We start from the raw sequence: 24,043 nt of genomic DNA on the forward strand, positions 1-24,043 counted from the left end.
GCAGAGTGGAGGACCCGGCAGGATTGAATAAGGTATTCCGGGACTTCTATCGCAAGCTGTATACTTCGGAGCCGCCGGAAGAACCGGAGGAGGTGAAAAGGTTTCTGGACGGGTTAACATTCCCAACAGTAGGTGGGGGGCAAGTGGATGAGCTGGGGGCCCCGATTAGAGTGGAGGAGGTATTGGGGGGCCTAAAGGCCATGCAGTCGGGGAAAGCCCCGGGGCTGGATGGATACCCAGTAGAGTTTTATAGGAAGTTTTCTGAGCTGGTGGGCCCGGTCTTGGCGAGGGTTTTCAATGAGGCAAGGGACAAAGGGACCCTGCCGCCGACAATGTCGCAAGCCACTATACCACTGATATTGAAGCTGGGTAAAGACCCGGAGGTGTGCGGGTCCTACAGGCCAATCTCCCTGATTAATGTTGACGCCAAGCTCCTGGCAAAGGTACTGGCGGTTAGAATGGAGGACTGCACACCGGAGGTAATTGGGGAGGACCAAACTGGGTTCGTGAAAGGTAGGCAGCTGGCGGCCAACCTGAGAAGATTACTTAATGTGATAATGATGCCCCCGGCGGGCAGGGAGGTGGAGGTAGTGGTGCCAATGGACGCCGAGAAGGCCTTTGACCGGGTGGAGTGGGACTATCTATGGGAGGTGCTCTGACAGTTTGGGTTCGGGGAGGGACTGGTGGATTGGATCAAATTATTATATCAGGCCCCAAAGGCCAGCGTCAGGACTAACAGAGAAGTGTCAGAGTACTTTAGGCTGTACCGAGGGACCAGACAGGGCTGCCCGCTCTCCCCGCTGCTGTTTGCGCTGGCCATAGAGCCGCTGGCGATTGCGCTGAGAGCCGCAGAGGGATGGAAGGGGATGGTGAGGGGCGGGGTAGAACATAGGGTCTCTCTTTACGCAGACGACCTGCTCCTGTACGTGTCGGACCCAGTGGCCGGGATGGGAACTATACTGGGAATGCTGAGGGAGTTCGGCCAGTTTTCAGGATACAAATTAAATACGGCCAAGAGTGAAATGTTTGTGGTACAGGCAAGGGGCTAGGAGAACAGATTGAGGGGGCTACCGTTTAGGCTGGTTGAGGAAAATTTCCGGTATTTGGGAATCCAGGTGGCACGAGACTGGCACAAGTTAAAAATGGCCAGGGTGGTGGAGCAAATGAAGGGAGAGTTTTGGAGGTGGGATGCACTCCCGCTGTCGCTGGCAAGGATGGTGCAGACTGTAAAGATGACAATCCTCCCTAGATTTATGTTTGTTTTTCAGTACCTCCCGATCTTTGTCCCACAGTCCTTCTTCAAAAGAGTTAACGGGCTGATCATGAGCTTTGTCTGGGCGGGAAAATCCCCGCGGGTGAAGAAGGCGATGTTGGAGAGGAACCGCAGCGAGGGAGGGCTGGCTTTGCCGAGTCTGATTAATTATTACTGGGCGGCCAACATCGCTATGATAAGGAAGTGGATGGTGGGTACGGGGTCTATCTGGGAGCGGGTGGAGGCGGCTTCGTGCAGGGGCTCCAGCTTGGCAGCCCTGGTCACGGCTCCTCTACCGCTGCCGCCGGCCAGGTACTACACCAGCCCGGTAGTGGTGGCGACCCTGCGGATATGGGGCCAGTGGAGGAGGCATGTAGGGGAGACGGGGGCGTCGGTTTGGGCACCAATCTGCGACAACCATCGGTTTGCCCCCCGGAGTATGGATGGGGGGTTTCGAGCATGGCGGCGGGCGGGGGTGGGAAGGGTGGGCGATATGTTCCTGGAAGGGAGGTTTGCGAGTTTGAGGAGCTTGGAGGAGAAATTTGGGCTGGTAAGGGGACATGATTTTAGGTACCTACAGTTGCGGGACTTTGTTCGTAGACAGGTCCCATCTTTCCCACGCCTCCCACCAATGGGGATCCAAGACAGAATAGTCTCTAGGGGGGAAGAAGGGGAGGGTAGAGTCTCTGATATTTATAAGGTGCTCATGAGAGAGGAAGGGTCCCAGACGGAGGAACTGAAACTTAAATGGGAGGAGGAGCTAGGCGGGGAAATGGAGGACGGGCTTGGTCAGAGGCCCTGAGTAGGGTAAATTCAATCGCGACATGTGCCAGGCTCGGGCTGATTCAATTTAAGGTCATTCACCGGGCCAACATGACGGTGGCTCGGATGAGCAAATTCTTTGGGGTAGAGGACAAATGCGCTAGGTGCGCGGGAGGACCAGCAAACCATGTTCACATGTTTTGGGCATGCCCTCAGCTTAGGGGGTACTGGGAGGGATTTGCGGGCGTCATGCCCCGGGTGCTAAAAACAAGGGTGGCGATGGGTCCAGGGGTGGCAATTTTTGGGGTTTCGGAGGACCCGGGGGTCCAGGGGGAGAAAGAGGCCGATGTTTTGGCCTTTGCTTCCCTGATAGCCTGGCGGCGAATACTATTGGCGTGGAGGCGTGGAGGGACTCAAAGCCCCCGAAGACTGAGTTGTGGCTTGTGGACATGTCGAGTTTCCTGGGGATGGAAAAAATTAAGTTCACCTTGAGGGGATCTGTACAGGGATTCGCCCGAAGGTGGCAACCATTTATTGACTTCTTTGCGGGAGAGTGAGCGTCAGCCCGGGGGGGGGGGGGGGGGGGGAAGAGAGGGTGGGGGGGGGGGGCGCGGTAGAGTGGAGTAGAGTAGGAGGGATAAAATGGCGGGTAGTACCGGTGGGAGAGGAGCGGGCTTGTGCAGTATGTTACGATTGAAGTATTGAATGTATGTGGATGTTTGCACATTTTTGCCTTTTTTGCTTTCTTTCTGTTGATGTCTGTAACTGTTTACAAAGCCAAAAACTACTTCAATAAAATTGTTTATTAAAAAAAAAATTATGTAAATGTTGAGTTTTGTACGCTTTTTGCCTTCCCGTGTTGGGGGTAGTGTTTGTAATATTAAATGTGTGGGTGTGGTGAGCACTGCGGGGGGTGGTGGGGTATGGGGGTGGAGGGGCTTGGCGCGGCATGGGGAGTTGGGTGGGGGAAGGGGCTAGTGGAAGGATGCTTTGGTACAGAGGAAATTGGTCTTTTGCCTCGAGTGGGGGCCATCATGCTAGCATGTAGGCTAGTTAACAGAACAGAAGTGGGGGAAGAACCATCGAGAGATGTGGTGGGGTTGGGTTTTAGGGTGGTGCTGGTCTTTGTATGTGGTATGGGTGGGAATGATGGGCCTGGGGACATGGGAATTGTTTTTGTGTTTGGGATGGGGAGGGAGGAGTTGGGGGGTGGGGTGGGGAGGGGTGAGTTGCTGATGTTGGAGGGATTGTTGTGGAGCAGTTGGCTAAGGGGGGGGGTGGGTGGGGGGAGGGGACCTTGGACTGGGGGACCGTGGCCACCTTGATGGGACTGGGGAGAAAGCAAATTACTGCGGATGCTGGAATCTGAAACCAAAAGAGAAAATGCTGGAAAATCTCAGCAGGTCTGGCAGCATCTGTAAGGAGAGAAAAGAGCTAACGTTTCGAGTCCAGATGATCCTTTGTCAAAGCTAAAAGGCACAGAAAGTGGGAGATATTTATACTGCACGGTGAGGGAATGAAAGATGAGTCATCGCCACAGAAATCAAGGGACGAGAGTGCTAATGGCAGCACCCAGAGAGAATAAAAGGTGTGAAAGGCCAAACGGCAGAGAAACTAAACTCAGAGGGTAAGCTGTGACAGGTGTAGATGTGGTCAGGGGGGCTTTCCATGTGGAAGTGATTGTACCTGGGACACAGAGAAAACCGTTGACTGGGTTGAGTGGGAGTATTTGTTTGAGGTGCTGGGATGGTTTGGATTTAGACAGGGATTTGTGGATTGGATTTGGCAAGTGTTTGCATAAATAATATTAGTTTGGGTTATTTTTATGTACCAGGGAACCTGGCAGGGATGTCTGTTATCTTTGTTGCTTTTTGTGTTGGCACTTAGGGTTTCGAGGAGGTGAATTTGTATTGAGATGAAGCATCGGGTCTCCATGTGTGTGAACGACCTGTTGTTGTACGTCACGGATCCGGTGGAAAGTATGGATAGGATTATGGGAATATTGATGGAGTTTGGGTTATTCTTAGGTTATAAACTTAATGTAGGAAAGAGTGAGATATTCCCGATCAATGCTCGGATGCAGGGGAGCGGCTTGGCGTATTTGCCGTTTCGGCTGGTCAAGTCGGGGTTTCGATATTTGGGTACACAGATGGCGCACAGTTGGACCCAATTGTATAAGTTGAAGTTGACGAGCTTGATGGAGGAGGTGAAGGGGGGTTTTAAGAGGTGGGATGTTCAACCGCTTTCGCTGACTGTGAGGGTCCGGGCAGTAAAGGTGACGGTCTTGCCGAAGTTTCTGTTTATTTTCCAGAATCTCCCGAGTTTGTGCCCAAACCTGCCTTTGAAAGGATGAATAGGATGATTTCTGAACTTATATGGGTGGGTAAGGTACCCTGGATTAGGAGGGTGTTTTTGGAGAGGACAGGTTGAGAGGGGGATTGGCATTTCCGAGCTTGCTGAATTATTACTGGGTGGCAAATGTTGAAATGGTCAGGGAGTGGCCTGTGGTGGAGAGGTTGGTGGGAGGAGACCTCGTGCAGAGGGCCAAGTTTGTGGGCACTGTTACTGGGGCCTCTTCCGTTCTCGCCAACCAGGTGCTCCAGGAGCCTGGTGGGGGTTTCATTGCTCAGAATCGGTGCAGGCAACATTTTAAGATGGAGGATATGTCATTGTGGACGCCAGTTTGTGGCAATCACAGATTTATCCCAGCAGGCTGGGTTCTATGTTTAGGGTTTGGGATAGGGTGAGGATAGATTGTTTTAGGGACCTGTTCACGGGGCCGGGGGGGGGGGGGGGGGGGGGTAGGTTTGCGGAGTTGGGAGAGTTGGAGGAGGAATTCCAGTTGCCAAGAGGTAATGGGTTTCGGGACTTGCAAATCAGGGATTTTGTTAAAAAGAAGTTGGCTATATTCCCGAGGTTGCCACTCCCGTTGTTGCATGAAAACATTCTGTCAGAGGATGAGGTAGGGGAGGGTAGGATCTAGGACATATATGGGGGATTGATGGAAAGGGGGAGGTCCTCGATGGAGGATATAAAGCGGAAGTGGGGGAAGGACTGGGGGAGGTATTTGAGGCGGGGTTATGGAGTGAGACCCTGCGAAGGATAAATTCGACGTCCTCGTGTGCGAGGCTAAGCCTCATTCAGTTTAAGGTGGTGCACATGACAGTGTCGCGGATGAGTCGTTTTTTTTTTTCCAGAGGTAGGGGATAGATGCGGGCGATGCTCAGGGGACCTGCCAACCAGGCCCCCCCCACCCCCAAATGTTCTGAGCCAGCTCAAAGTTGGAGGATTTCTGGAAGTCCTTTGCGGGGACTATGTCGGAGATTCTGGGGGTGTGAGGGTGGCTGCAAGCCCGTGGACGGCAATATTTGGGATGTCGGAGGATCTGGGAGTGCAGGTGGGGAGAGAGGTTGGTATGTTGCCCTTTGCCCCCCGATACCCCGGAAGCGGATCTTGTTGGAGCAGGGAGGTGGAAGGGGGTGGAGTTTGTTTTTCTTCTTACTGTGTTGTGGGTTATTTTTCATTTTTTATAATAATCGAAAAGTAGGTTGGGCTGGGACATGGAGGAATTTTGTATCAGGACTGGGGTTTGTGGATGATGGTTATGTGTCTTCTGTGCTTTGTAAATAATTTGAAAATGCCTTGAATAAAAATCTTTGAAAAAATACTGACTCTCAGGATGTTGCGAGTGGGAGATTCAAGGATGAGAATCCCATTAAAAGTCAATATTAATCATCCTTATTAGCATCACAAATAGGCTTACATTAACACTGCAATGACATTTCTGTGAAAAAAGGGGAGGTGGTTGGACACTGTCCTATTGGAGATGGCCATTGCGTGAATATTGTTTGGCAAAATGTTATTTGTCACTTATCAGCTCAAGCTTCAATGTTGCTCAGTTGCTACATGAGGGTAGCTTCACTATCTGAGGAGTTGCAAATGGGGCTGAATATGGTGCAATCAGTAATGAGTATATGTATTTCTACCTTATGATGGAAGTAAGGTTATCGGTGAAGCAGCTGAGAGGAGGTTGGGCCTAGGACACTGTGGTGAAGAACTACTGCGACAATGCCCCAGGTCAGATATGATTGGCCTTCAACAACCACAATCACCTTTTGTGCCAAATATGACTCAATCACCCTGATTCGCATTGAATTCAAATGAACAGGGATCCCTAAAACCAGACACAGTCGAATGTTGCTTTGATTTCAAGGGCAGTCGTTCTCACTCATCTCTAGACCTCAACTTCTTTATCCTTGTTTGAATCAAGACTGGAACAGCAAACAAAGCCACCCCTCCCGGCGAACTCAATGCATTCAAATGCTCGTTTTGAGCAGGATACCAATACACCGTTGTCCACTGCCCCAACAGCCTTGGACACCTTGACCCCTTTAATTGTATTTTGAGTTGAAGTTTTAAATTCCCTATTCCATTTGTTTAATGCAGTATCCCTTTAAGGGACTGCACTTTTGACTTGTTCCTTAGTGTGTTTAATTTACTTTAATTTGTTTAACCAAAATAGTATAAATGGAGGATGGGGGGGGGGGGGGGGGTTCGGGCCTGGCTTCTTGCACTCCGGCCAGTGCGAGGGGGTGAGTATCCTGTCTATAATTGCCTGCACGGCATCAAGGGGGCCCTTCATGGGAGGTCGGGGGTTTTGGGGGGCTTGTGATAGGCTCGAGCGACTCAGGTCCTGGGATCGGGTCATTTGGCTGGTCTTTGCATCTGCAGCCGTTTAAAGCCTTTAAACGGCCTTTCATCATGCCAAGTTCAAAGATCTGTGAGATAAAGGAAATACATCTCTTTAATGTGATGAAAATCTTTTGAAGTAATTTTTTCACTGTCCGTGCCATTTCCCTTGATCTTTTTCAAGCATGCCTAGAAGCATAAAAGCTTTGAACTGCACGGTTTATATTCAATTTCACGGACCATTGCATTTAAAAGCCTGTTGATTGACAGACAATATCAAAGGAAGAACTACCATTGTTTATTTATATAGCTCTCGAGGAGACCATTAACAGAAGAGCAACTGTTTTTCTAACCATGGGCGGGATTCTCCGACCCCCCGTGATCGGGGCCCACAGATCCACGGGCGGGCCTGTCCGTGGGGGCACTCTATTCTTCTGCACCGGAGGCTGTACCAGTCCGCCATTCCCGGTGCGGAAGCGAAGCTCTCTGTGCATGCACAGGGATGACACCAGCACGTGCTGGCGCTCCCGCACATGCGTCAACTTGCGCCGGCCGGCGGAGGCCCTTCGGCGCCGGTTGGCGTGGTGCCAAGCCCCTTTCCCGCTGGACGGCGGGGCGCAAACCACTCTGTGGCGGGCCTAGCCCCTGAAGGCGTGGAGGATTCTGCACCTTTGGGGTGGCCCGACGCCGGAGTGGTGCACGCCACTCCGTCCCACCAGGACCCCCTCTGCCCCGCCGGGTAGGGGAGAATCCCACCCTGTATCTTTTTTCTGAAGTGCTTTCTAGACAGAGCAAGTGCGCCCATTGGCTGTGATTCTCTGAGCTGCCAGCTCCAGGTAGGATTCCTAATGGCCCGTTGAATTGGGCCTGATGCTGAAGCAGAATTCTTGCTGGCCATCAAGCCCAATGAGTCTCCCGGCTTGTTGTGCCTAGTCTGATCAGATTCTCGGTCAGAGCGGGCAAGAACCTGATTACAGTGCATCTACATGAATTTAAATATAATTACCGGGTTTTAGGTTGGATTCTCCAGGCTCCAGGTATACTCACCCCATCTCCTGCCCTCCCCACTGGAGGTCGTGCAGGCGCCATTCACTCCTGGTCCTGACAAGCTTGAATCAGGTGCCGTGGACTCCGAAGGGTAAGTACCCTCTCTACCCTTGCATTCAGGGTGCCAAGGGTAGAGTATTTCAGGAGTGTTGGGGGTGGGAAGGCTCAGCCCGGGCTAGTCTGGATGGTCTCAGGTCAGGGCTTTTCCTGGGATGGGGGTTGTGTGGCAGGCTTTCCCTCTGTAGCTTTGAAAATCATTAATTACAACTTGACGTGCTGGCAGATGAGTTGGGAGGGGGTAGGATTGGGGATATATCCGGGTGGTTGGGGAGCAGTGAAGGGCGCATGCAGTGAGGATCAGGAACAAATAAGAGGAGGAGCTGGGGTGGGAATACGCTGGGGTGGTGTGAGGCTGCATAGGGTGAACTCAACCTCCTCATGTGGTTGATGCACCGGTGCATCATGCCGGTGTGCATGATTCACCGGCCCTCACCCACACTTCTCGCACTCATCAGCCATTCCATGGAAGAACCCACTCATCTTCGCCCGGGTCATATGTACCCTGTGCACCACCTTGAACTGAATCAAGCTCATCGTCGCACAGGAGGAGTAAGAAAAAACACTCACCTCACATACAAAACACATCGATCATGGGCAGTAAGAAACTATGTAAATACCATCTGTGGCGGCACAATAGCACAGTGCTTAGCACTATTTCTTCACAGCGCCAGGGCCCCGGGTTTGATTCCCGGCTTAGGTCACTGTCTGTGTGGAGTCTGCACGTTCTCCCCATGTCTGCTTGGGTTCCTCCGGGTGCTCTGGTTTCCTCCCACAGTCAAAAGATATGCGGTTTAGGTGGATTGGCCATGATAAATTGCCCTTAGTGTCCAAAGGTTAGGGGGGGGTTACTGGGTTACGGAGACAGTGTGGAGGTGTGGGCTTAAGTAGCGTGTTCTTTCAAGATCCTGTGTTGACTCGATGGGTTGAATGGCCTCCTTCTGCACTGTAAATTCTATGATTAAATTATCTCGAGTAAATACAGGTACTCCGCATCCTTTCTCTTCTCTCCATCTTTGCTAAATACGTTATATCCTGCAATGTTTCAATACCAATCCTGATTATTCTTTAGCCATAGAACATAGAACATAGAACAGTACAGCACAGAACAGGCCCTTCGGCCCTCGATGTTGTGCCGAGCAATGATCACCCTACCCAAACCCACGTATCCACCCTATACCCGTAACCCAACAACCCCCCCCCCCCCCTTAACCTTACTTTTTAGGACACTACGGGCAATTTAGCATGGCCAATCCACCTAACCCGCACATCTTTGGACTGTGGGAGGAAACCGGAGCACCCGGAGGAAACCCACGCATACACGGGGAGGACGTGCAGACTCCGCACAGACAGTGACCCAGCCGGGAACCGAACCTGGGACCCTGGAGCTGTGATGCATTTATGCTAACCACCATGCTACCGTGCTGCCATGCATCAGTAATTCTTATTATATCTGGTTCCTCACAATGTATCATCACACCAGTTCTCCTGCTTCATTACAGACATGCAAATATGGCTGGAGAGACTGTTTAAATTATTTTTAAGAGCTGTTCCTCTCCAATTTGTACAGCTTTTCATCACAATTTCACTTTCCCCTCCAAACCCTACTTCCTTCCGTCGCACGCCCCTGGAAAAACGCTCTCCGACAATTCACTTACAACTGCACTCTCAAAGTATCAAATATTTAACCCGGGTGTTTTTCAACGTTTTGCACACCATGTTCCCCCATTCTAATGCTTGCTAACTGCCCTGACCTCCGAGTCAGAGCTGGGGGAGAGCTGTCAGAAGCTGAAAGAGGAGGTGGGGTGGAGGGGCGTGCTGTGGAAAGCTTTCAGAGCGGGAGGGAGGTCAGTCAAATTGAGAAGTTCAAAGCACATTACTGCGGATGTTGGAATCTGAAACAAAAACAGAAAATTATGATGCAACCTCAGCAGGTCTTGCAGGATCTGTGGAGAGAGAAAGGGAGCTAGTGTTTCGCGTCTGGATGCCTTTTGACAAATATTAGCACCCTTTCTCTCTCCGCAGATGCGGCCAGACCTGCTGAAGGTGAGAAGGTGGTGGAGCAGCTAGAGAGCAATGGCGTTTGCAGGAACTGATTGGACCTCAGAGAAAGTTCTGTTCAGACACGCTGAGTGATTGTCATCTGAGTGTCACTTTAAGAAAGATTTGTGTCTCATCACATGGCTTCAGTGATGTAATTTTGTGGGTGGAGCTGGGCTGTGGTTCTGTGAGCTGTTTTGGTTTCATTTTCAGTTTGACTGCTGTGGACTCAAGGAGAAAGAAATGTTCCCTGTCTTTCTATATTTTCATTTAAAAAACTGTTCCAGAAGTAAACAGGTGGTGGATACCTGCTTTGGTAACTTGAAAGATACATACAGGGAAAGCCAGTCTCATTCAAGTGAGAATGCACAGTGCTGGGCCACGTCCTTGAATGGGGGCTTTTGGTTTAGTGGATTTTGTTTTTGAATTGGAACAGTTAAGGGGGAATTCATTAAGTGTTATACATAGATTACTGTAGCTGGGTGGTGTATCTATGTTTGTAATTGGTAATTCTTGCTGTGTGTTTATACACATATGTTTTTTTAAAATAAATTTAGAGTACCCAATTATTTTTTCCAATTAAGGGGCAATTTAGCATGGCCAATCCACCTACCCTGCACATCTTTGGGTTGTGGGGGCGAAACCCACACAAACATGGGGAGAATGTGCAAACTCCACACCGACAGTGACCCAGGGCCAGGATTCGAACCCGGGTCCTCAGCGCCATAGGCAGCAATGCTAACCATTGTGCCACCATGCTGCCCCATATATATGTTAACTAAATTCTTAGAATAAAGCTTGTTTTGATTAAAATGTCTGGAAAGACTGATGAATCACACCTGAAGTGAAGGCTCTTGCGCTCTTCCTAGCCAAATTTAACATAGAGGTTGTAGGTCAGGTGAACTCCATAATACACTTTGGAGTGTCCAAGCCCTGGCCCATAACATACGTATCAAAGGGTCGCGGGGGTCAGTTCCAGGACTATTCCACCAGAGTCCTCATACTGTGGCAGCCATTGCCGCCTCCAGAGTGTACAAAGCAATTGCTCATCCCAATTGCAAGCCAACCTCTTAAACTCTGCTTCCCTGTCACCTTCCCCTCAGCTCATGTGAAGTCATGGATTCCTTTGACACCCAGCGTGAAAAGATCCAGTCAGCTGCTTCAGCCACTTAGCGCCTTTCCCCTGGCCCTCCAGCCAAACATCTTCCGTGGCTCACCCCTGCCCTGTCCCTGGGCTTGTACATTTCTCTCATTTCCCTGATATTTAATAGAATCTTTTTGTGACTGCACGGTTTCTACACTTCTCAATAATGTGTTGTGTCTTGATGTGCTTTTATATATGAGTGATTTACAGAATTCTTTGCCTGATAAACATTCTGCACTTCCAATTTACATTAGAAAATACTTATATAAGTCCGGTGGTGGTGGCGGCACTGAGGTTCTGGGGGCAGTGGAGCAGACACAAGAGGGTGGAAGGCGTGTCGGTCTGGGCCCCGATATGTAATAATCCCAGGTTGCTACCGGGTAGGATGGATGGCGGGTTCCAGAGCTGGCAGTGGGCAGGTATCAAAAGGATGGGTGACCTGTTTATAGATGGGAGCTTTCCCAGCCTGCAGGCGCTGGAGGACAAATTTAAACTACCGCCAGGGAATGGCTTTAGATATTTGCAAGTGCGGGCCTTCCTGAGAAAACAGGTGGTGGCCTTCCCGCTCCTGCCGCCAGGGCGGATACAGGATAGAATAGTTTCCGGTATCTGGGTGGGGAGGGGAGGGTGTCAGATATCTACCAGGAACTGCTGGAAGTGGAGGGAACCCCGGTGGAGTAGCTTGAGGGCAAATGGGAGGAGGAGTTAGGTGGAGAGTTAGAGCCGAGTCTGTGGGCGGAAGCCCTAAGTAGGGTCAATTCCTCCTCATCATGTGCTAGGCTCAGTTTAATCCAGTTTAAGGTGGCCCACCGGGCACACATGACGGTGGCGAGGATGGGGACGTTTTTCGGGGTATATGACAGATGTGCGAGGTATGCGGGAAGCCCAGCAAACCATGTCCACTTGTTTTGGGCATGCCCGAATCGTGGAGGGTTCTGGCAGGGGTTTGCCAAGGCAATGTCCAAGGTGCTAGGAACGCGGGTGGTACCGAGTCCAGAGTGTCAGAAGATCCGGGAGTTCAGGGAATTTTACAAATACTTTAATAACAATATTTTTTTAAAAAGAAAATACTTATAAATGGGGCACTGTGTGGTGCTGAACTGTGAGTGTTCTTCCTGGGAGAATGTTGGGGCACAGCGTAGTCAGCATCGGAACAGGCTACGCCCAGACATACCTTCCCCGTGGCTTAGACTTTTTCAGCCCTAACACCTTGGGCGGTATTCTCCGCTCCCGATAATAATCGGGATGGTCGTCGTGAAATTGGCCGAGGTTCACGACGGCCTCGGGGCCCGCTCCCCGCACCTAATTCACCCCCACCCGGGGGGGCTAGGAGCTGGCCTCCGTCTTTCCCGACTGTGACCTCGTCTCGCCAGAAATTACGTGCAAAACTGCGCATTTGTGAGGTCATCCGCGCATGCGTGGGTTGCTGGTTCCAACCCGCGCATGTGCGGATGACTTCATCGCGCAGACGGCGTGAACTGCGCATGCGCGGTGGCCGTCTGTCTCCTCAGCCGCCCGGCAAGACGTGGCGGCTTGATCTTGCCGGGCGGCGTTTGGACGCTGGCCCGACGATCGGTGGGCACCGATCGCGGGAGTGTCCCCTCCCGAGCACAGTCGTGGTGCTCCTGTGCCAATCGGGACCCTAGATGCCCCAAACGGGCATCTGGCGCCCGTTTCACGAATTCAGCGACCAGGTGTGGTTGCTGGCGTGTTGAAACGGTCGTGAAGGGCCGGCCCATCGGGCTCGGAGAATCGCCGTTCGCTGTGAAAAACGGCGAGCGCCAATTTCTCCGAGCTGGGGGGGGGGGGGGGGGGGAGGGGGGGGGGGGCGTTAAAAATGTCGGGAGGCCCCCCTCCCGCGATTCTCCCACGCCACGTGGGGAGCGGAGAATTCCGGCCACTAACTTAAAAAAAAAATGTTGCCACTAATTTTATTGAACCATTCAGTTTTGAACCTTTGCTCAACACGCCTGTGTTTTGTTTTCTACAGAACTAATGACACCGATAACAAGTGGAGAGGTAAATATTTGACATCAGATTAAATGCTCAGATTAAATAAATGCTCAGTTCTTTGAGTGAAGTGGACCTGTCACAATTTGAGGTTGAGAGATATCAAAAAGAGTCCATGGAGCAAAGCACTGAGCAAGGCCAACTCCACCTCCTCCTGCGCAAGGTTTAGCCTCATGCAGTTCAAAGTGATGCACAAAGAGCACACCTGAGCAGGACCTGAATGAGCAGGTTCTTCCCGGATGGTGGAGGACAAATGTGAACGGCGCCAGAGAGGTCCGGCCAACCACACCCACATGTTCTGGGTTTGTCCCACACTTGCTGGGTTCTGGACAGGCTTTTCCGAGGCAATGTCCAAGGTTGTGGGGGTGAGGGTGAAGCCATGCCCAAAAAGTGGCAATCTCCAGGGTATCAGAGCAGCCAGACCTACACATGGGGAAGAGGGTCGATGCCCTAGCTTTCGCTTCCCTAATCGCACGCCAGAGAATTCGTGCTCGGCTGGCGATCAGCAGCACCACCCACAGCTGCAGACTGGCTGGCAGACCTATCGGAATTTCTCCACTTGGAGAAGATCAAATACACCATCCGAGGGTCGGAGGAAGGCTTCCTTACAGCATGGGAGCAATTTGTTGGCCTATTCCAAAACTGTTCTCGGCCAACAACAACCAGTGGAGAGGAAAACTGAAAAGTAAAAAAGATAAAGAGGAACGTCAGGGACGCACAACCCAGAGGGAGGGGGCGCGGAGGAAGAGAAGAGGGAGCCTGAGTGGGACAAAAGAAACAACACAAAGGGAGGGGGAGGGGGCAAACCTCCCCCCCCCCATCCACAAGATGGATAGGACCCAAATTGGCGGCGGGAGAAAAAGGGGGGTAAAGGGGGGAAACGAGGAGGAGGGGGAACACATCCCCAGAACAAGCAGGGAGGGCATCAGGGGGAAGGGAGAAGGGGGGGGAGGGTTAGGAAGAAGGGGGCTAGGGAAGGGGTGGGTAAGGAGTATTGTGCACCGGGTCAGATGGCGACAAACTGTAAATAGAGAGCCTTAAGAAAATCCTTTGTTCTGTATGATAAACAAAAATGAACGGCAATGTATATAATATTGAAAATGCCAATAAAAATATATTTAAAAAAAAGAGTCCGTGGAGTTTATTGACGGTATGTTGGACATGTACCACAGCTGTAAAAATTGGAATGTTTTGCTTGGTACAGAAGTTCAAAAATGCATAGGTTACCTATATTTGAGTTAATATTTAAGTCTTAATTTGATATGAAGGAATGTTCTAATTTTTCCCCAAAGGTTTTGGATATTTTGTTTCCTTTCTCTGTTGACGTCAACCTATGTCAGCCTCTAATTTTTTGTTCCCCCACCCACCTCCCAACTGTGAAGAAATATCTCTCCACTGATTGGTTGTGGCCTCCTGCTGCCAATTGCCTGAAAGCTAAATTAAGGTGGAATTCTCCCATTTTGAGGCTAAGGGCCTCGTCGTGCCCAACTTGGAGATGTGATGAGGCCGTTGAATCTTGCAAGCCTCTCGCGAGATTCATAATGCTCAAAATATCTTGTGAGATTTAACAAAATCTCATGAGCGTCAGATCTGTATCTTGCCCTCGCTGGGTGGGTCTCACCTTTGCTGGCCGAGATCCAGATTAACATATTTAGGTGAGGCTTTTGAGTATTCTCCCGGGCCCAGAAACTAACGGCCTTGCCAGGGAGACCTTGCCAGGGTGCCGTTTAACATTGCTTCCCATAAACATAGACCAGGTGTAATGGCACCTGGGGGGTGGGGAGCGGGGTCTCCCAGACCATTAGAGATTCCAGGGTTGTCGGGTTCTGGGCAGGGTGATACCTTCACACTCCTGCTGACATCCGAGCATTTTGGCACTGCCAGCACGGCACCTTGGCAGTGCCACCTAGCATTGCCAAGGTGCCCAGGTGGCCCTGCTATGGTGCCAGGCTGGCTGTTCCCAGATGCCAGGTTGCCCATGCTAGGGATTGGGCCCAGGGGTGCCTTGCCCTTAAGAGTGAAGGGGGACTTGAGTACCCCTGAAGAGGTACTTTGGGTGCATTGGGGGAGGGGGGTCAGAAGGCCGTGGTGGTTGAAAAACTGGGGTGGTTTTTAAAAATGGTACCCCGATTCATGCGTAGTCCTCCTGGATTGGTGAACTGAAAAAAATAAGGCAACGTGCCACTAAATAGCAATGTGAGCACCAAGAAACAGCCTGCTAAACGCTCATGAAACAGGACTCTGTTTTTGTCCCATTAAATCATGCCCTCAGCGCGATGGCAGGTGTCTTTGCCGGTGCATTTCCTGCCGGCCTGAACAGTGGGATCCCACAGCAGATTAGTAACTGTGCACAAAAAGGTTATTCTCAGAGTCACCTGGTAGCCGGCAGCTGTTTGTTCCCCCCCCCCCCCCCCCCCCCCCCCCCCCCCGAGTCCATGTCCAGCTTGGATCTCTATTGAACACATCTGGAGTCTCTGTCAGCAATAGTGCCCCTTTGACCTCCTTGTTTGTGAGATTTTCATGCATGCTCCTCAGGGTCCAGCTTCCCCTCCCCCTGGTCTTCCCTCAGTCTTCCATTGTTCGTCATCCTCATCCACTTCCTTGACCCCCACCCCCCCCCCCCCCCCCCCCCCCCCCCCCCCCCCCGCCCCCCGCCACCCTCTCTCCTGCACAGTTCCCCCTTGTCCTTGTTAGGCCTCAGATCCCCACCCCGGCCTAGGCTCATATCCTAGCCACGGTTGAAATTTGAACCTTCTTGAAGTGGCTGGATGGGTCCAGTAGTACATTCCTGTCCAGATAGACACTGGTGTGTGGCATCAGGGAGAAGGAAACCCCTGCACTTCCCAACCCCAGGCACCATACTGGGAGAAATGGCGAAACAGGAGGGTCTATGGGTCAAGCAGCACTGTGCTGCCCATGAAGACCAGCTCAGCATGGAGGTAAAGGGCAGCGATGGGTCTGCCCCCAGACAGTGGTGAACAGTATATCAGGGGCAGCGCAGCACTATGGCAGAAAGTTGTTGCACTCACCCCGAAGTCTCTGGTGAATTGAGGACCACCTTGTGCACGCCACTCATTAGCACTGGGGTTTGACGCTGATGTAATATCACATTGGCGTTGGATGCAAGATTGAAAGGCCTGTTGCAATGTGCAGTCATGAGATGCAAATGGCGTTCACGCCATCCAGTGGGAAGACTGACCCGCCATTGGGAAAATTGCAGCACGATCTTTATGCCGGTGGGTCCCTGACGCCTCCTGCCAGATTCGGCACACCCGTCTGCTCTGAAACCTGCCACAGGCAGGAAGGGAGCATTCCACCCTAAGTGTCTTTAACGTCTTCCAGATCGTACACTCTTTGCTTGGCCTTTGTATAACTAAATGGGGTAGACATTCAAATTATGCAGCACTGTTCTGTAAAACCCCAGAAGCAATGAACACATCCGCCCCCCTCACCCTTTCAAACTACCTGAGCCAAACTATTCCAATGTTTATATGAGCTGCAATTGTGCAACTTGAACTTGCAAAAGGGAAGCATCGGTTAAATTTTCAGGAGTAATTCTTCATCAGAGTGGTTCGTGAAGTACTCTTTCCAGGGCCATACAGAGTGAAGAGGCATGTACAACCAACGTTTTCGGAGAAGTAATTAATTTAACAATGATCTGCGTGCTGCCTCCCCCCAATACATTGAAATTGCGAGCAGTGTAACAAAGCAAAGGTGAATGCATTGTTACCCTGAGTGAAGCAATATGTGCAACCTACGCAGTGGACATAAAAATTATTCTTCACATATGAAGCAAACAACCTCTATTCACAGAAAAGAAACATTGGGTTAGGTGCAATCTGAGAAATGACAAAGAGATAATTAGCTTGCAGCAGATGGTAAAAGAATCCCCAACAATGAGTCAGCTGTTAAAGGGATATTAGAAAAACAGGACAGGAGAGATACCTTAATATCTTTATATGGGACAAAATAACACCGGCAGTGAAGGTTTCTCAGGTTTGCAATTCCCCACGGAAAAAGCTCTGTATCCTGCTTACACGGAGGAGGAGGAACAGTGGAGCGTGAAACTCGGGCAGTATTCATTTCATGAGGTTTCACAGCACATCTCATGAATGAACTCCTCCCATTAGAACAAATACCATTGACATTGCAGCTTTACCTCCTTTGCTCCCAGTTTACCAAAATAGGACATTCCTTCAGTTCCCCCATTCCCCGAAAAAAACGACCCTCTTTGCCTACAATATACTGTGCCAATAATTAAGACCTGAATAAAGACCCCAGACGCACATCGCTGAAAAGAGGGACACGTTGGCAAAGCTTTCCATCTTGCACTCATTAGGACAAATACAAGAATGTCAAATTTTAAATGGTCACAGTGATTAATACCAGAGGGGAAAAGGGGTGCCAATTGTTGGCAACTCAACTCTCATTGGTCTAGACATTGCCATGGAGAACCATAGGCTCCCCATTCTTCTAGCAATTCAAAAAAGACGTAGGGTCGAACATACTTCTTTTGTGGGTGGTTGCCTGTGTGATGCCAGGTATGTGGGCCACACATTCCACTGTTAGGCTGATTAAATCAAACAACATGTTCCTCTAGCTGTTCATAATAGGTAGAGTACAGACCCCACATGCACAAGCAATCCGTGTTTGCAAAACCCGAAACAAAATATCTACTGTTAGTTTTCACAATTGGGCAGCACTTGCTGGACAATCCAAAGTGCGCTAATAGCTACAGTATCAACCAATTTAAGATAATCAGTCGAGCTCATAACGTGGCTCATTTAATTTTGCAAAGTATCACTATACATTCACACATTGGAATTCATTCTGCAAAAGTAATATGTCTAAGCCTTGTGCCTTTTTAGAATTACTCTGAAGCATTGGGCAACTATAGTTCCCCATTTCTTTCTCCATAGCAACATTTGCGTCAATCAGAGTCAACTTGCCAACCAATCAGCACCCACTTTCTCCTGCGGTATAAATTGATGTGATAATTTGGTAATTGGCAATCCTGCATTTGTCCGGGTGAGTGCAAAATAAAATGTTTCGGCAACATGTCTATTTCCGGCCATGCTCAAGTTCTGTACTGCTAAATAATATTAGTACATCCTTCCTGTGTAACTCTAACTCCCACCAGTCACAAAGCATGATCTCAATACACATATTATGATAGTGAATTCCAAAGTCGATTTACTCGTTCATAATACTGTGTTCTCCTTGTGCGCGTGCACATGGCTACTCAAACCTTCATTCCTCCCACAAGACAGCAGTAATTCTTTAGGTATGTCCTCAAGGCATTCCTGAAGAGGTCAAACATACCTGTTGACTAGTGGAAGATCCTGGCTTGTGATTGACCAAAATGGAGACGGCTCATTCAGGAAGGCACCAAACACATTGCGGGGGGTCATCAGGAACGTGTAATGGCAAAGCAGAGGCATCCAAGGGAGCACACAAACTTCAAAATAATCCATTTACTCAATGCTTTAATCACCACCTTGCCTGATGGTGGATATCATTTTGGAACTTTACCAGCCATCTCAAAACCCATTGAACCAGAGCGAAGGCAAGTCATCTGTAATCCTGAGGGACTGCCGAAGAACGCCTAATTTTTAAACCTTTTCTCTCTTGCCATCACTTGGGTAAAATGGGTAAAAATTAAGGGCGCGATTCTCCGCTCCCCACGGCGGGTGGGAGAATCGCGGGAGGGCCGCTCTGGCACCCCCCGTGATTCTCCCCCCCCCCCCCAAAATGGTGTGTTGCGTTTTGCAACACGCCGCTCAGAGAATCGCCACTCGCCGTTTTTCACGGCAACCGGCCTGGATGGGCCTAACGGCCTGATGACCCCGACCTGTTCACGCCGGCGTCAACAACACCTGGTCACTGCCGGCATGAACAGCGCGTGACAGGTAAGTGTGGGGCCTGTGGGGGGCGGAGGGAGGATCGAGCACCTCGGGCGTGCTCATCAGATGTCTGGCCCGCGATCGGTGCCCACCGATCGTCAGGCCGGCGTCTCTAAGAGACGCACTCTTTCCCCTCCGCCGCCCCGCAAGATCAAGCCGCCATGTCTTGCGGGGCAGCGGAGGGGAAGACGGCAACCGCGCATGCGCAAGGGTCAAAGTCCGGCGGCCGAGTTTATCGCAACGCCGCTCCTAGCCCCCCGGGGGGGGGGGGGAAATAGGGGGCGAGGAGTGGCCTCCGTCGCCGGAGTGAAATACTCCGGGTTTCACTCCAGCGTCGGCCGTTGCGGAGAATCGCGCCCTAAATGTTCCATTCCTTACGACGTGAAAAGTGTGCATATTACAAATCTGTGCCTCCTGAAGCTGCAGTTAATTAATTCGTTGAAGTTAATGAATGGACAAGTATGAGCTGAAAGAGTATTAATTCACAATATTTACCTTCAACATAGTGCAAGCAAAAGCACAGTGGATCTTTATGAATCTATATGTTGTCTTTTGGCAATGTAAACTGAAAACCCAATGCCAGTTCCTATATGTACGCTGACAACACCCAGCTTTACATTGCTAGGACCTCGCTCATACCCTTTGCTGTCTCTCTATTATTCTGTATGAGAAGAAATTTCCTCGGGAAGACCAAAGTCATGAATATGATGAGCTCCATTCTCTAACCACCGACAGCGTCTCTCTGCCTGACAATCATCTCAGGCTGCATGAGATTGTTCACAACCTTGGTGTCCTATTTTCCCCGTGATAAGCTTCCGACACAGACCTGCACTGCCATGAAGACCACATATTTTCAGCTCCGTTACATCATCAGGCTCTGTCACTGCCCCTTCATCTGCTGCGGAAACCCTTAACTTTGCCCTTATTAGAACATAGAACATAGAACATAGAACAGTACAGCACAGAACAGGCCCTTCGGCCCTCGATCTTGTGCCGAGCAATGATCACCCTACTTAAACCCACGTAACCCGTATACCCGTAACCCAACAATCCCCCCATTAACCTTACACTACGGGCAATTTATCATGGCCAATCCACCTAACCCGCACATCTTTGGACTGTGGGAGGAAACCGGAGCACCCGGAGAAAACCCACGCACACACAGGGAGGACGTGCAGACTCCACACAGACAGTGACCCAGCCAGGAATCGAACCTGGGACCCTGGAGCTGTGAAGCATTGATGCTAACCACCATGCTACCGTGAGGCCCCTCTAAAACTATTAGTTTTAGAGTTGGCTATTCTAAAGCAGTCATGGATGGCCTGCCACATTTTACCCTCTCAAAGCTTGAGGTCACCCACAGCTGCTGCCAATGCCCTTATTTCAACCCAGTCTCATTCATCCATCATACCTGTGCTCACAGTCATACTCTGACTCTCGTTTAAGCAATGCCTCCATGTTTGAAATTCTCACTCTTCTTTGGTCTTGCCCCTCCCGATTTGTTAATTGTATATTAATCAACAGTTTCATTGTAATCCGATGGTGGGCAATTCACCTGTGCTCATACGAAAAGGAATACTCTGAAACTGTGTTGGAGGCCCACGATATGTAACGTCCATCACTGTAAATAATAGCTTCCATGTGTAGACAGGCTATGCTCCAGTTCTACCCTTCACCACCTGACTATCTAAATTGCAACCGTAATTTTGTAATCTTCGTCACTCCTGCAACCTTCCAAGACATTGGAATCCCTTTAATTGTGGACCATTGAACATCCCTGATATTAATCATTCCCCCTTTGGCCTTTCCCTGCTGAGACCCTAAGCTCTGGAATTTCCCCTCTAACCGTCTCCACCTTTTTCTCCTTGAAAACACTCCTTAAATCCAACTTCTTTGACCAAGGTTTTGGCCTCTTATGTTGTCCAGTGTCAAATTCTATTTATAATGCTCCCGTTAAGCATCTTGGGATATATTATCAAAAGCACTGTAATAAAATTGCGTTGCTGTTTTTCCTTAGTTGTTCGTTTGTTGTATTTTAGAATCGGCAAAGAATTTTCAGTGAAAATAATGAATGAATGAACATCTACTCTGGACCTTTCAATGTTCTTCATGCTTATTTTAAAATGACTGCAAGAACAACTTAACGCAAGGTTAAACAAAGCAGTTAATGTATTTCAAAACGTACTCCTGTTAATTGCAACTGAAGAATAGTTCAAACAAGTAAAAAAAATGATTAAGAAGTCTTTGCAGAATTGAAATAAAAGAAATCTTGATTCAGGCCATGAGGTCTGAAAGGTTAATTGTTTAGCACCAGGGAGGCAACAATCTCAGGATTTCAGAATCACGTACTGCATAGATCATTATTAAAGCAAAATTACCTCCTCCACTCCTGTAGCATAAGAAGGGGAATCTCCAGACATTTCCCAATCCCACGGAATAGCCGATTCCAGCCAACGTGAACTCAATCTTGCGAGTCCAGGTCAATCTAGCCTGGGCATTTTCACTCTTTTTAACATTTTCAACATTTTGTGTCGGGACATCACATTCAAAAAATCCGTTTCTTGTCTTCAAGGAGTTTATGTTGTCCATGGCAATGGATATATCAATATGCTTCATGCTTATTTTAAAATAACCGCAAGAGCAACTTAACACAAGGTTAAACAAAACTGTTTCTGCATTTCAAAATATATTCCCAGCAATCATTACCCTACGATGTCATTGGCCTGATAAGAGGAGCCAAAGTCTTGTCCATAAGCAATTGGGGAAATACTTATTTTTTTAAATTATTAACAGCTCCTGTGTATTCATTCATTGAACAAATCGATCTCCACTTGGCCCATCGAGTCTGCACCGGCTTAAGAGCACCCCACTTAAGCCCACACTTCCAACCTATCCCCGTAACACATTAACCCCACCTAACCTTTTTTGGACACTAAGGGGCAATTTAGCATGGCCAATCCACCTAACCTGCACGTATTTGGACTGTGGGAGGAAACTGGAACACCCGGAGGAAACCCACGCAGGCACGGGGAGAACGTGCGGACTCCGCACAGACAGTGACCCAAGCTGGGAATCAAAACTGGGATCCTGGAGCAGTGATGCAACTGTGCTAACCACTGTGCTTCCGTGCTGCCCTTGGTGATGGACATTGAAGTCCCCCAACCAGAGTACATTCTCTTTCCTTGCCACCGTCCATGCTTCTTCCAATCGGTGTGCAATATTGGTGTTCAATAAGTTTCACTCAAGTTTTGCAAGTGCTAAGATGTACGGGGTTTTCAATTGGGGTCAGTTAGCTTAGTTGTTTGGACAGCTGGTTCATGATGTGGAGTATTGCTAACAGCGCAGGTTCAATTCCCATACTGCCTGAGGTTATTAATGAAAGCCTGCCTTCTTAACTGTGCTCCTCACCTAAGATATGGTGACCCTCAGGTTACATCAGCACCAGTCAATTCTGAAAGGGGAAAGCAGTCTATGGTCCTCTGGGGCTGTGGTAACATTTGCATTTGGGGTGGCATAGTGGTTAGCACTGCTGCTTCGCAGCGCAAGGGACCCAGGGTTGATTCTGGCCTTGGGGTGACTGCCCATGTGGAGTTTGCACATTCTCCCAGTCTCTGCGTGGGTTTCTTCTGGGTACTCCGGTTTCCTCACACAGTGCAAAGAAGGGCAGATTAGGTGGATTGGTCATGATTAATGTGCAGGGTTACGGGGATAGTGTAGGGGGGGGGACTTTGGCAGAGTGCTCCTTCAGTGGGGCGGCACAGACTCATGTTGCACGTTTTACTATGGGCGTAAAACGCGTTTATTGGAGTGTATTAACACGCCTCCGAGTTCGACGTGTGCTTAACACTGCTAGGCTCTGTTCTATGTAATTATTTAGCTCTGGAGTCGCCAGTTGCCGTATAGGCAACGTCACAAGTATTCCAAGGTCAAGTTCAAAGTAATAAAGACGATACACCGATTAGTCAAGTTCAAACGATCAATATTTATTATACAGTTAATAATAAATACTCATGCACACACTAAGAGACTAAGCTACAACTAAACATAAGCAAACAGAATACTTATCTAACAGGAACAGGCAAGGTCAGAGAACGAGGCCTTCGTCCTGGTTTTGTCTGCAGCCTTCAGCAAGCGTTCTGGCACTTGGGAGTCTAGCGGGCTTGGATCGCGTAGCGAGCGTTGAACTTACGGTTTCGGCGGCTGGTGCTCAACGGCTGGAGTCAGGATACCAGGTGTCAGTCGGGGCCGGAGCACGGGTTTAACAGACCGGACAACACGAGGTCCCTATCTTTTATAGGGGTTCCGTTGTCCTTCCCTCTTCTCGGGCGGGCTCTACCTATTGGATCAATTCCTTATCGATACTGGATTAATTCCCCAATGCGAGGGGGTCTCCGTGATGGAGGGGGCGTTTCTTATGTCCTTTTGTTTGGAGGTTTCTGGTGCCTCGATGTCTGGGTCTTGATTGGAATGTGTCCATTCAGAACCAAATGTATCTATTGTGTGGGTGTTCAAGTCTGATGGCCTCATTAGCATGCAAAGCGTTTTGCCATTTGCACCTAGCTAAGGTCTTTTCACCTGAGCCCAAACTGGTTTCTGCTGCTGCAGAATGCAAACTGCTCTTTGCAGACTGCTGTTCTGGCTGAACTGTCTGTTTCCCAGCAGCCTTCCATTTTAGTTTGGCTCAGTGTCCATTTTGCGTGGCCAGCATGGCTACACTCAACAAGCCAATTACCCTCCTTCTGCACTGTAGGGATTCTACGATTTGATGTGAAGTGGTATTGATTCATCAGCTGAGGAAAGGGGGGGGGGGGATATCCGTTGTAATCAGCAAGAGGTTTATTTGCCCCTGTTTGGGCTGATGCCAGAAGACTTCATGAGGCCCGGGGCCCAGAGTCAATGCTGAAGACTCTCAGGGCAACCCCTCCTGACTGCATACCTCCTGTGCTGCCACCTCTGCTGGGACTATCCTGCCACTGGGACTGAACATACCCAGGGATGGCGATGCCTGGGGCATTGTCTGCAAAGTATGACTCTGTCAAGCTGTTATTTGAATAGTCTCTGGAATAGCTCTCCCAGTTTTAACACAAGCCCCCAGATGTTAATAGGGAGGACTTTGCAGAGTCGACAGTGCTGTATTCG

The 24,043-nt window shown here is 49.7% G+C and overlaps 1 protein-coding gene across 2 annotated transcripts in view; it reads right to left on the reverse strand.

Moving 5' to 3' along the window:
• si:ch211-283g2.1 (sodium- and chloride-dependent GABA transporter 1) overlaps positions 1 to 21,558 on the reverse strand; it is a 139,147-nt gene extending 117,589 nt beyond the window's left edge. For both annotated transcript variants that reach the window (XM_038814394.1, XM_038814393.1), the window contains exon 1: positions 21,283 to 21,558. In XM_038814394.1, coding sequence (XP_038670322.1) covers positions 21,283 to 21,520 — 238 coding nt within the window. In that variant the 5' untranslated portion in view covers positions 21,521 to 21,558. The remainder of the gene's footprint in view (positions 1 to 21,282) is intronic.
• Positions 21,559 to 24,043: the final 2,485 nt, after the last annotated feature.

Source organism: Scyliorhinus canicula, chromosome 12 (genome assembly GCF_902713615.1).
Source record: "Scyliorhinus canicula chromosome 12, sScyCan1.1, whole genome shotgun sequence".
Classification (NCBI taxonomy): Eukaryota; Metazoa; Chordata; class Chondrichthyes; order Carcharhiniformes; family Scyliorhinidae; genus Scyliorhinus; species Scyliorhinus canicula.